This window comes from Ictidomys tridecemlineatus, chromosome 11 (assembly GCF_052094955.1).
Source record: "Ictidomys tridecemlineatus isolate mIctTri1 chromosome 11, mIctTri1.hap1, whole genome shotgun sequence".
NCBI lineage: Eukaryota > Metazoa > Chordata > Mammalia > Rodentia > Sciuridae > Ictidomys > Ictidomys tridecemlineatus.
In genome coordinates, this window is record NC_135487.1 from 50,920,793 (window position 1) to 50,934,662 (window position 13,870).

General features: G+C 40.1%; 1 protein-coding gene across 4 annotated transcripts in view; it reads left to right on the top strand.

Annotated features, from left to right (window-relative positions):
• Ak4 (adenylate kinase 4) overlaps window positions 1–13,870 on the top strand; it is a 65,259-nt gene that overhangs the window by 45,600 nt on the left and 5,789 nt on the right. For all 4 annotated transcript variants that reach the window (XM_005337722.5, XM_078026415.1, XM_078026416.1 and 1 more), the window contains 2 exons: window positions 9,496–9,668; window positions 12,959–13,077. In XM_005337722.5, the coding sequence (XP_005337779.1) occupies window positions 9,496–9,668; window positions 12,959–13,077 (292 nt within the window). The remainder of the gene's footprint in view (window positions 1–9,495; window positions 9,669–12,958; window positions 13,078–13,870) is intronic.

Genomic DNA, 13,870 nt, shown 5'->3' on the forward strand with positions numbered 1-13,870 from the left:
TCCAGGAAGGGAATACTCAGCCTGTTATTTTCACTGGGGCAGAAATATGGGCCTGTATCAATCATCTGCAAATTCCTTCTGTCTTAATTGGGATAGAATGGGACCATTTCCTGCCTCCTAGTTTTTTTGTTTTTAGTGGAGACTTATGTTCAAAGGACAAGCAAGCAGAATTCTTAAGCCAGAGCCTTTAATCAAGGTGTTTGCAGAGAATAGCTCCTTCTTCAGTGAATTGTGCATCTTCCCTTATGGGGAAAAGGGTGCAGTGACATTAGTATAACTGGTTTAAGAATACGGTGGTCATTTCATCTCTAATCCTCATAGCAATGCCAGGGGATCCTACCAAAAAAGATTTTATCCTTTATTTCTTAAAATTTGAAAGGGCAAACTTGTGGTTTGAAAAATCAAAGTTTCTTGGATATCTGCCTTCTGTTTTTGATCAACTAATCACTAAGTGATTGTGGCATGTTTAGCTTTTTATTTATTTATTTTTTTAGGGGGGGTTGTATATCTAGGCTTTTACGTCACTTTTTTACCCCCAGTATTGGGGATTTGTACCTGGGGGCACTATACCACTGTGTTACAGCTCCTAACCCTTTTTATTTTATAGTTTGAAATAAGGTCTCACTAAGTTGCCCAGACTGACTTTGAACCTACAATCAATCCTCCTTGCCTTAGTCTGCGGAGTCACTGGTATTACAGTAGTATGCCACTGTGCCGGGTTTAAAGTGGTTTATGTTAACCTATAAGCTCCTTGAGGGCAGGATGTACTTATTACAAATCTCTTACATATCCTAAAGTTTCAGAGCCTAGAGTAGGTTCATATGTCCCAATAAAGCTTTCAACAAATAAGAGGTGAGACCTGGAGTGTTCCAAACAGTGGGGACCATGGAGCTTATTCTTTTTACCATTTGTTCATAAAAACTGGATGAAATGGAATATGGAGGTCTTAAAATTCAGATATGAGAAAATAATCACGTAAATAGATGAGGTCATGATAAGATAGGAGAGAGAAAAGTCCTTATGAACAGGCTTTGGAGGCAATGAATTTCAAGTTTCAACTAAGGATTCTGGGTTGATGTGAATAGTTTGAACTCTTGGCCCAGAAAAGACTGGAGAAGAATAACCACCTGTTTTTCAACTTTAATCCATTGTTTGGTGATTAATGGTGATGAACACTGGCTTGCATTTGTAACTTGGTTCTTGCTTTCACAACAGCTGGGAAGACATGGGTGGTCGGAAACAGCCCTTTGGCTGCAGACCTTAATGGAGACAGGAAGGGGGGGGTGATGTTGCCTGGTCTTTTCACAAGCTGCCAACTCCAGGCGGATGTTGGATGGTGCCCTTCAGGACTTTCCATTTGTTTCCACCAGGCGGATGGCCTGCTTTGCTGCCTGGGAATGTGGCAGTGGATTCTGGCTCTGCACCTCCCCATGGAGTGAATGCAGTCTCAAATTAGAAAAACAGATGCGTCCTGCTTCCATTCCCCTCACTGCCTGAGCTTGTTGCTGTGACACCTCCTGCTTTAGTGACCCTTCCTCAGATTTTTGGCACTTGCTGGAAGGAGCAAGTGCCAAGGCCCAGTGGTCAGCACTGCTGGGAATACAATACCCGTCGGGAATTTAGCAACATCTCACTGCACCAAGTAAATCTTTGGGAATCTATAAAACAGAAATTGTAAACCCTATAATTAGCAGTTGTGCGACAGATTCAGAAGAAATTTCAACTATGTGAAATGTCGTCTTTCAGCTTGAATTGGCTGCTGGAATGAATGGGGCAGAACAGCTTTCTAGGCTGGGATGAAGGATAGGGACAGCTTTATGTGGGGGCCTGAGGCAGATATCCTGATGAAGACATGCCCTGGAGCAGCCCTGTCTGTGTACCTAAAGGGAGGAAGGAAGGCAAGCATCTTTGTTTAAGATGGTCTTTGTTTTACCTTAGCTGATGACTTTTCCACTTCTTGGACAATTGATGGGACGTATTTACTGGGATTAGGCTATCTAATTAAGGAAGCTAGAATACTGCTACTTAGTCCTATGGAAGGCCTTTGAGGAGTCGTTTTAAGAAATATAAAAGCATACCCAAACTTTCTAATTCTGTCAATGGAAAAATTATAAATGCTGCCACCTGTTGACAAAATTCGAATGTGCATCTGGTTCACTTGGCCATTCATCCCTGCCCACAGGGGATCTTACTGTGTCCTGGGCACTGCCCCAGTGCTCCCCCTTCTCATAGGGGCTACAAGCCAACACGTCCAGAGCAATACATGCCCACAGCTGGAGTAGCAGCTGGATAATGACACTATGATCAACTGGTTTAAAAAGTGTGGGTTTCTCTGCATCTTTTCTGACTTTCTGCTTTTGGCAGCTGATTGATGTGACTGTCACTTGTGAACTACTTTGGTTTGTTGAGCTCAACTCAAAACACAATATACAACATAAAGGATGCAAAAGCCACCGTGCCATACGGAATCCATAATTTAGGACCTTCTTTCATATTGTAGACCCTGAGGCTTTAAAGATAGAATCTAGGCTGAGTACTGTTGATGTTTTAAGAATCTCACAGACAGATCATTTCTGCCGCCCATTTTTGGAGCCCTTGCCCTTATGCCCAACCAAAGTGACGGAGCTCCACTTCCAGGACTGTGACACCCCAGACCTGTGACGGCACCCTAAACCTCACTGGGAGTTCCATCCTGTGACCAGTTCAGAGTCCAGGATACGCTACAGCTGCTCTGAAATGATGCTATTTAAATTCTGTCACTTCTAACTGCCTTTTGACTCTGATGCCTGGTCATGAACAAAAAGGTGAGCCTTCCCTCAGTGATTGATTTCCGTCCTCACTGTGCCCTCTGGAATCCTCTCTTCTTACAGATTTTCCCACCCCATCTCTAGGGACCCATGCTCTCCAGTGCTCTACTCTGTACCATCTGCCTAAAGAAGACCTGGGTCTCCCCTTAGGAAGCTTCTTTTTTGTCTCTTCCGCTACTAAGAAGGCTCATTCTGCTACATTAAGACATCCTGTTGCCTGATGGTGGTGGTGGTGCCTCTTTTTGTCCTTGTATAAAAGCTCAAATTTATCTCTATCCACCCTGTCTCTTTTGGTTATCAGCCCTGCTATTTTTTATTTGTCTTTTTTAACCTTTAATCCCACTTTGCCTTCATATTCTTCCTAATATTGGCTCGCTGCCCCATGGGCCTTCTCCTTGCCCAAACCCAAGCCACCATTCTGCAATTGGCACTTACTAATGCACCTATTTCTAAGAACAACTTTTTTTCATTTTCCCTTTATTTATTTATTTGCTACAATTTTTTATTGGTGCATTATAGTTGTAAATATGAATGGGATTTGTTGTTACATTATTTGTACATGCACACAATGCACGATATATAGTATATTTTGGCCAATATCATTCCCCAGTGCTTCCTCCCTCCCTTCCAACCTCCCACCCTTCGGTCTGCTTCCCCCATTGATCTCCCTTTGATTTTCATGAGATCCTTCCACCTTTCCTTTTTCCTTTCTAGCTTCCACACATAAGAGAAAACATATGACCCCCAGCCTTGGAAGTTTGGCTTATTTCACTAAATATAATGGTCTCTAGTTCCATCCATTTTCATGCAAATGACATCTTTCTTTTGTCTTTGTGGTTGAATGAAACTCTGTGTGTATATACCACATTTTCTTTATCCATTCATCATTGATAGAAACCAGCTGGTTTCCATACTTTGGCTACGGTGAATTATGCTGCTATAAACATGGGTATGCATGTATCACTATAGTGGATGATTTTAATTCTTCAGGATAAGTATGGAGGAGTCGAATAGCTGGGTCATAAAGTTGATTCCATATTTAGTCTTTTTGGAAACCTGCATACTGATTTCCATAGTGGTTGTACTAATCTACAGTCCCACCAACAGTGTGAAAGTGTTCCTTTTCCTTCACATCCTCTCCAGCATTTGTTATTATTTGTATTCTTTATGACTGACATTTTGACTGGTATGAAACAAATTTCAGTGTAGTTTTGATTTGAATTTTCCTAATTGCTTATGTTGAACATTTTTTCATACATTTGTTGGACATTAGTGTTTCTTCTTTTGAGAAGTTCTGTTTAATTCATCTGCATATTTAGTAATCAAGTTTTTTTTTGGTGTAAAGTATTTTGAGTTCTTCATATACCCTAGATATTAATCCTATTCACAACTTTTTGAGTTGGGTGTCATCATCCTCACTGTGGGCTGGTCAACCTTTCATAGGATGCAGTCAATCCCCAGCATTACCATTGCTTATGGTCTTTGTGGACCACCACCTCCTCCCATTCCTCCTCCATTGACCTTATTTAGAGATAAGATCTTTAAAGAGGTAATTAAGTCAAAATGAGATCATTAGGTTGGGCCCCATTCCAATATGACTGGTGCTCTTATGAGAAAATCTGGACACAGATACATAGCAAAGACACTGACAGCCTCTCTGCAAGTCAAGGAGAGAGGACTCAGAAGAAACTAACTCTGCCCACACTCTGTGCTCAGACTTCTAGCTTCCAGATTGTAGCAGAACAAAATTTCTGCTAACCAAGCCATCCTTTCTGTGGCGTACTTTATTGTGGTAGCTCTAGCAAACTGAAACACCCTTGTTTTACGTCTGAGGACACAAAGGATCAGAGAGAGGATGAAACTTTATGAATTCTCTGTTAGGACTAGGAAACAGTCACAGGCACACTGATCTTTGACTTCTGGTCCACTGTTCTCACTACCAAGGCCCCTCCCCTGCCATGCTGCTTTCTTTTGAGGTAATGCATTCACAAGAACCTGTGTTTCTTCTGAGGAATGGCCGGAACAGGACTAAGCTCGCTGAGCATTAGCAAATCTGGAGACTTCCCCTCTGTTTGGGACCTTCCTTTCCAGTTCCCATCTTCCCACCATCTGTTCTTATTTGTACCTGCTTAGAAATAGAGTCAAACCTACCAGAAATGAGCTTGATAACAATCACTAATAGCATACTCTTGCTGAGAAGTTTGGTGGTTCTTAAATCAGTCCAGGGTAGGTATTAAAATTGCCTAAACAAATTTTTTTTAAAAAATACCTAAGTTTTTATCTCAGTTTGAGATGTTCCACTCTAGGAAGGCCTGGGACAGAATTTGAACATTCACAATCATTTTTTTTCTTTTAAATCTTCTTGGTGATTTTGATATCCCATCAGATAGAACCCTTGAAGATCTGATATGTCTTGTTTTATCTACTCCCAGGTTTTTGTATTTCCCATTATCCAGTAGCAGATCTGAATGTCATTGCTCAATAGGTAGGCACTACTCAACATATTTTTGAATTCTAGGTCAGTTGAATTCTGCTTATTTTGTACCTCATTGTGTTTTCCTCCTCCAGAGGGCCCCAGAGGTCACAGACAATTGGAAGCTGAGCGGGACAGAGACTCATCACGCAAGAAAGACAGTCAGATTTGAGTTTTTATTTGTTGAAGGGATTCATGCTGTATTTTTAGTTCCCCTCTTCTTTCCTGGTGCCTCATCTTCAGCTCTCGGACTTTCTAAAGGATAAAGAACACTGTTTTCTAGTCAGGGTAGTAGCTGGTTTGAGCAGAACATAGGGCTGGGACTAAGGTTGAGAAAGGTCGTCTTTAAAATTCTTTGTATATACTTAACAGTAAAAAGTTGAGTTTGTCTTATATGATTAATACATGACTGATTATCTAGGTATAAATTATGTACACATTCAGTATCATCAAATGTGTTATATTTCCTATCAAATATACCTCTCTAGAATGAATGAATAAAATATTACAATAGAATTTGCAATACATGAAATAATTCTGGATACCTTTATTTTAGGAAATGTGTCAACTTAATTGGGCTGGGGTTTGGGAAGGGTGTAGAGACGATCTTGTTTGTTTTTGATGGACATCTTTCAAGCTCCAGTTGTTTGTCTTGATGTTTTAGCGGTAAGTGGGTTATCTGGAGAAAGAGAAGACCTGGCCATCATTGAAAGCATGACCTGGTGTGGATGGCTCATAGGCAGTGAGGAAGGCTCTGAGGGGCAGTGGAAAGAGTTTGCAGCAGTGGCTGGCAAAACAGCAGATGCCCAAAACAGGGGCATGGGACAGCCTTTGTGTGCCGTCTGTCACATGTAGCCCTATAAACAAACACTCTGAAATCAGCTTAGATTCACACCACATTTTAAGTTGTCATCTTTTTTTGGGGAGGGGGTGGCTACCAGGGATTGAACTCAGGGTTCAAGCCACTGAGTCACACCCCCTGTCCTATTCTTGTGTGGTGAGAGTTGCTGTCCTGCTCAGCTCCCAAGTTTTTTTATTTAGAGACAGGGTCTCACTGAGTTGCTTAGCACCTCTCTGTTGCTGAGACTGGCTTTGAACTTGCAGTTCTCCCAAGCCCATTCTCCTGTCTCAGCCTCTCCTGGGATTACAGGAGTGTACCACCATGCCTGGTTTAAATTGTCATCTTGATAACTTTCCAATGATGAAAAGATCCATGAAAATGGTATCCTCATTTGAAATGATTTAGCATTACTAATATAAAAAGAGAATAAAATTATGGCATTTGCAGGTAAATTGATGAAATTGGAGAAAATCCTGCTAAGCAAAGTAAACCAATTCTCCCCAAATCAAAGGCCAATTGTTCTCTTTGATATGTGGGTGCTGATCCATAATGGGGGAGTGGCATGGTGTAACCGTGGTCCCTTCACCTTCTGAATGTATCCCTCATTGCTCTGATTTTTTTTAAGTTGTAGATGGACACATACCTTTATTATATCAAATCCAGTGCCTCGCATGCTACCTCGAATGCGAGCACTTTACCACTGAGCCACAACCCCAGCCACTAAGGCTTATTTTTTTTTTAAGTTTTTTTTCTCTTTCTTCTCCCCTGTCCCCCTCTCTAACAAGATTAGGGAGATGGTGATATCTTCTCGTCCCCTAATTAATTGCCCTTGAACACACCCATTACAGGAAGGAGATGCCTGCTGAGGATCTGGGAAATGAGTTCTCCCAAATTAACAAGGGAATGCTAACACCATCTGGGCACCCCAGACCCCCACCAGAGCATACCTGAAATGTAAACCCCTTGTCCTTCCTCATTGAGAGAGTCACAATCTTTGGGACAGGAGTCCTTGTGTTTCTCCTTTGCTAGCAAACCTTTTTTTTTCCCCTAAAAACCGTGTCCTTATTATTAAATTGGCATTGATTGATATTGGAGACAGAGAATGAGCTTTTGGTTATAATGGAGAGAATTGGCCCTGGGCAGGGGTGGGGGGCAGGAAAGATGGTGGAATGAGATGGACATCATTACCCTAGGCACGCGTAGGATTGCACAAACAGAGCAACTCTATATGTACAACCAGAGAAATGAAAAATTGTGCTCCATTTGTGTGCAGTGAATTAAAATGCATTCTGCTGTCATGTATAACTAATTAGAACAAATTTTTTAAAATGCAAATATATAATAATTCTATATAAAATCAAAAGTAATTTCCTCTTTGGATGTTGATTTTTTCTTTCTTTTTTTTTTAAACTAGAGATTGAATTTACATCCTCAGTTGTTTTTATTTTGAGACCAGGGTCTCTCTAAGTTGCTGAGGCTGGCCTTTGAACTTGCAATGCTTCTGCCTCAGCCTCTAAATTGCTGGGATTACAGATATGCACCACTGTGCCTGGCTAGATGAGGGACCTCTTACTATATTTCCTTCCAGCTCTCTATCCATCTGGTTCTTTTACCTAACTAGGATATAAAGACTTAAGTGACATTAGATACAGAAAGGTTTTTGCTAGAGCAGACAAACTGTAATAAAAGATAACTACAGAACTGGGGCAAAGCACTTGCCTAGTATGCACGAGGCACTGGGTTCGACCTTCAGCACATAAAAATTAACAAATAAAATAAAGGCACTTCAAAAAGTAAAAAAAAAAAATGATTATAAAAAATATAACTAATGAGCAGTCCTACCCCAGGCAAATCTGTAGTTAAATTTGAAACAGCTCAATCCCAAGGAGGCAGCAGCAACAATGTAATTTGGGATCATGTGACATAACTCACCCAGAATTTGAAGAAGTCATGACTGTGAGCCCAGTTTTTAGTTTTGTTGCTTATTTACCAACATTTACAAAGTTAGGAAGAATTTATAACTTTGGAGGAGTATCCCCAATAGCTTTTCTTTTTTGTGTACTGGGGATTGAACCCAGCGCCTCTCACATGCTAGGCAAGTGCTCTACCACTGATTTCCATTCCCAGTTCCAAATGGTTTAAAATACTATTTTTTTTCAGAACACCTTAAATTTTGTATTATTATTTTAAAACATTTCCCAGCTCTATCGAGGAATACATAACGTAACTAATAGCCAAGGTGTTCAATGGATTGTTTTCCTACACTTATACGTTGTGAAGCTTAATAATTAACCTGGAGTAGGTATGATTTTCATGCTTGGTAAGAACATTTAAAATGACTCTCACTCTCATAAGCTGGGTGCAGTAGCATGTCTGTTGTCAAAGATACTCGTGAGGCTGTGGCAGAAGAATCAGTTGAGTCCCAGAATCTGAGGCCAGCCTGGCCAGCACAGTGAGAGTTTCATTTCTTAAGAGTAAATAAATAAGCCAGGCTTGTGGCACACCTGTAATCCAGCGACTCAGAGGCTGAGGCAGGAGAATCTCGAGTTCAAAAACCAGCCTAAGTAAAGTGAGGTGCTAAACAACTCTGAGACCCTTTCTCTGATAAAATACAAAATTGGGCTGGCGGTGTGACTCAGTGGTCGAGTGCCCCTGAGTTCAATCACCTGTACCCCTCCCCCCCAAAAAAGAATAAATGAATAAAAAATAAAAGGATTCAGAATATTTCAGGTACACAATAGGGAAGTGTTGACCACATCACCATGCTTTACATTAAAGTGTTTACCTTGGTTAAAGTGCAGATGCAGGTGAAGGTTAGTAAGGATCCTACTTTCACTGATTGATGCATTAAAATATAAGTATATAATTATTTGTTATAACTTAAGAATAATGGACAAGTAGGCTGTTAGAGCTAATAGGACACAACATAACTACTTGTCCTTTCTCTTCTTCAACAAAGAGAAAATGGAGTGCTATAACTTGCCTGAGGTCACACTGGTAGTTAAGAGCAATGCTGGGACTTGACCAAACTAGACCGAATTTCCTGAAAGAATCAAGTAAAATGACTGTTTTCTAGTTTAGTGCACTTTCTACTTTTGTCAGTCATGTGACTCCTTATATAGCCATGAGGTTATTAACTGATGGGTATTCTTCTAATATTATTGGGGTTGTGTTGGGGATCGAACCCAGGGCTTTGTGAATATGAGGCACTACCATCCCCAGCCCTCTTTTTTTTGTTGTTGTTGTTTTAAAGATATAAATTCTTGGTTGAAGCTCCTTTTTGGATTATTTGTAGATTTGATTGTTATGTCATTGAAAATGTTTCAAGGACCAACTGGGTCATGTCTTGCATTTGTTTTATTTTCAACATTTAGGTTTTCCAAGGACAATAGTACAGGCTGAAGCCCTTGACAAAATCTGTGACCTGGATCTAGTGATCAGTTTGAACATTCCATTTGAAACACTTAAAGATCGTCTCAGTCGACGTTGGATTCACCGTCCTAGTGGAAGAGTCTATAATTTGGACTTCAACCCACCCCATGTGCATGTAAGAATATGCAAAGTGCTTTTACAATCTGGCAAGAAAAAGGCAAAATTTTCCAGTTAAAAATTGAATAGAGGACATGAATAGACTGTTAAAAAACACTACATGAGTCTGGTGTAGTGGTACCTGCCTGTAATCCCAGTGACTTGGGAGGCTGAGGCAGGAGGATTGCAAGTTTGAGACAAGGCTTGGCAGCTTAGTGAGGCCATGTCTCAAAATAAAAAATAACAAGGGCTGAGAATATATGTCAGTGGTAAAGCACCCCTGGGTAAATTCCTAATACCACAGGATGGTGGGTAGGTACTCAAATTCAGTAGCAGAGAAGGGAAACTTAAGGAACAAATAGTGGATGTCACTTTAGATCCACTGGACTCAGCAAATTTTTAAAAATATAGCATCTATGCTGATGGGGATCAGGGAAAAACAACACTCTCATTTTCCGTTTGATAAAGTATTAATAGACTCTTTTTAAAACAGGTAAAATCATATAGAGTGAAATTTATTTCAATATTTGTAATGACCAAAAAAATCAAAGAATGTTCATCTATAGGGAACTGGTCCAATAAATTGGAAAACATCCATAATCAATAAAAATAATTAATTAGATCCCTAGGACTGGCGCCCCCCCCCCCAAAAAAGGACAAAAGAATACTTAGTAGTACAATGCTTTTTGATAGGAAGAAATTTCCTGAAAGTATCATTGAACAAGAAAATCACACAGAATGGTCTCCTTTTTGCAAAGCACTGTCCACATCTTTATGTGTATCTGTGTGTGTAGATATGCTGTCTGCCTTTATAAGGCCAGGGAGTAAGTTATGAAGGAAATATCCTACATTGGCAAAGAGGCTGGGGTGGATAGGATAAGGGAGTGGGGTCACAGCTGATGTGTGTGAGGGTAGGGGAGAATGTTTAAGGAATGGAAAGATTGCCCATAAAAATTCAGCATAATAATTATGTGGTATAAAAGTAGGCAGATGTAATGATACTGTAACACATTTGTTTAGAGTAATTCCTCCCCCCCTACCCCTTTTTTGTACCGAGAGTCGAACCCAAGGACATTTTACCACTGAGCTACATCCCCACTTGGTCCTTTTTAATTTTTTTACTTGGAGAATGCAATCTTCCTTTTGCAGGCCCCTGAGTCTATGGGATCACAGGTGTGTACCACCATACCTGGTATAAGGGTGTCTTTCTTTTTTTCCTGCCCTGTACCGGGAATTGAACCAATGGCCATATGCATGCTAGACAAAGGATTACCTCTGAGCTACACCCTCAGCCCCTGATATAAACCATTTCTAATTTATCTTTATGTTAAAAACTGACTTCTTGATACAGGTTGAACTAATGCATTAATCCAGTCTAATAACACTTAACTCCTGTTCTTGGTTGCTAGGTAGTATTTCTTGTCATTATCCAAAGTATTGTCATTATCCAAAGTATTCTCCAAAGGTGGAAAAAGCAGCAATATGTCTCACTGTGTTAATTTTTGTGGAAAAGCCTTGACTTGAATATAAATGGAAATAGTAATTACTACAGAAAATCACTTCCAGGGTTAATGATGCCGCCCCCACTTCTGGCTGGTAATGTGTCAGTAATATCCCAACTGAAATCTGTTCGTTTAGGTTAAGCAATAAACTCCTTTTGAAGTTTTCTTCAAAAAGTGTAAATAGTTGTGTAATACCTTCCTTAGAGCCCCCTTTTATTTATTCACTCATTCATTAATTTTAGAGACACTGTCTAGCTATGTAGCCCAGGCTATTCTCAGCCTCCCAAGTAACCTGGACTGCAGGCATGTGCTGCCTCGCCAGGCTAGATCCTTTTTTCGTTTTAACTCTAACAAGCTACAATTAGGAAAATAAACCGTGGGAAGAAAAAACAGGAGTTTTGACATAGATAGGAAGTCCACTGAAGTCCACCACAACACCTGACATCTTAACTTTGTCCAGATCTACTAGTGCAGATTCTATAAAATGAGAAGCTTTATTAGTGAGTTACTTTCCCAGACTATTATAATGGTATTCCTAAAGATAACAAAGTGCTAACCTGGCCAGCTCTACCAACCCTCTTCCCAGGAAGGAGGGATGCTGTTGCCCTAGTGTCATTCTGGTCTTTCTGGGAGTAGTGTTGTATTTACTGGAACCCTTCTATAAATTTTGAGCATTGTGGTTACATGTAAATAAAGAAGAGAGAGATCTAGGTGATGCACAGACTGGTCCCATCCGCAGCTCTCCTGTCATGTCAGTTAACTATCGTGGAATACACGTGTGATAATTATGTGGTTCACCAATAAATCACACATGTATGTCATGTCCCTGAGACCCTGAGCTATAATGGAATTTTAGTGTGTTTCAAATTTATGGCCAGTTTCTGATTATTCATTTGAGTTGCCTGAGCCTTTTGGTTCTGCTCCAGCTGCCTTTGACAGATTTATCTCCTGTGACTTTCCCCTGATGAATGGTAGCTACGGACATGAGAGGCAACATTCCAGTGTGTCCATTTTGTTCTGTGTAAATAGGTGTGCCTCCTAGGGAGATTAAAAGATAACGAAATTTTTCAGTTCTAAGAATGTTCTCCCTGATTTGGGTCATGATTATTTTAATATACTTTTAGATATGTCATTATTTGATCTTCTAAAATAACCCAAGATAAATTTCAGAGAGGCTCCATAGTAATTTGAAAACTAGCAGAGATGTCATCTTAGAGATTAGAATTTTTCCTAAACAATCAAATTGGTTATTTAAAACGTTTTATTTTCCAGGTTAAGAACTCAAGCTTTAGGGACTGGGGATGCAGCTTAGTGGTAGAGCACTTACTTACTTAGCATGTTTGAGGCACTGGGTTCAATTCTCAGCACCACATATAAATAAATAAAAAAGGTCCATTGACAACTTAAAAAAAAACAAAACAAAACAAAACTCAGGCTTCAGAAAATAAGGCAGTTTTAGGAATATTTAAATATTTAAAAGGCCAGAGTGACATTGTCGAAAGGTTTTTTTGTTGGGGAGGTTGCTTGGAATTTAAATTGAATTGGAAGTCTCATTTATCAACAATAGTGGACCATATTTGGAAAGATATGACAATTAAAAAAGATTCAATGCCAACTCTCAGAAAATGTCAACACACCGTGCAACTCCTAGCTCTTACTCAACTCCCTTCACAGTGCCCACTGTCTCCCAGCTGTACTTACTGTCTTGTAGAGTCATAGGTGAGTACATGGGTTTGCACAGGAAAGTTCTGACCTGTGGATTGGTCCAGTGGTTCATCGTACTAACTGGTGTCTCTGGTGGTTTCAGGGAATTGATGACATCACTGGTGAGCCACTCGTCCAGCAGGAGGATGATAAGCCTGAAGCGGTTGCTGCCAAGCTAAGACGGTATAAAGATGCAGCTAAACCAGTCATCGAACTATACAAGTGAGTGTGCTTTATTTTCATGGCAAAGGATCAACTAAAAAGTATTTGGAGACTACTGGGAAGGACATTGGACTGAGGCAGGGAAATATTTCCTGAGCTGGATAAAGGTCCATTGTCTCTCTTGAAAGTGGATGAAGATGCTGGAATTGTACCTGGGAGTCCAGGAGTTTAGGACCTTTTCTTTTTTTTTTTTTCTAACCTTGGAACTGTTTATAAAATAAGAATCCCTCCACATAAGTATGTGATCTGGACAGTAGATTAAGCATAGATGTGTTTGTAAGGTATTTAACAAAGAAAAGTCAAAACCAGGAATTTGGGATTGCAAATTCAAAAGGCTACCAGGGCCAGACAGCTTTTATGTATGAGTCTTAAGGATGAGGATGTAGCTTACTGATAGATTGCTTGCTTTGTGTGGGTGAGGGCCTCAGTTCTATCCTGAGCACTGGGGAGATGTGCTAAACCATGTAGTTGAACTGTACAGCACCTAGGCTGATCATCTTCACCACGGGGACACACAGGCACAGTGTGACATTTTTGAGGAGAAGCAGAAATATGACTCTGTGTGGAAGAAAAACATCTCAGCTTTAATCTTTCAACAAATTAAAAATTTTAAGCGACACGAAAGACAAACAGATATGCTGGCCATTTGGGGGATAGCAGTTTACAGCTTCTGCTGTAATCAATTTCTCACCTTGTAGACCCCCTAGTTCCCCATTTAGCAAACCTTTAGATTTGATATTCTGATCATTTTAAGATTCATACTGTGGTCCACGTCTGATTTTTATAAGTATCA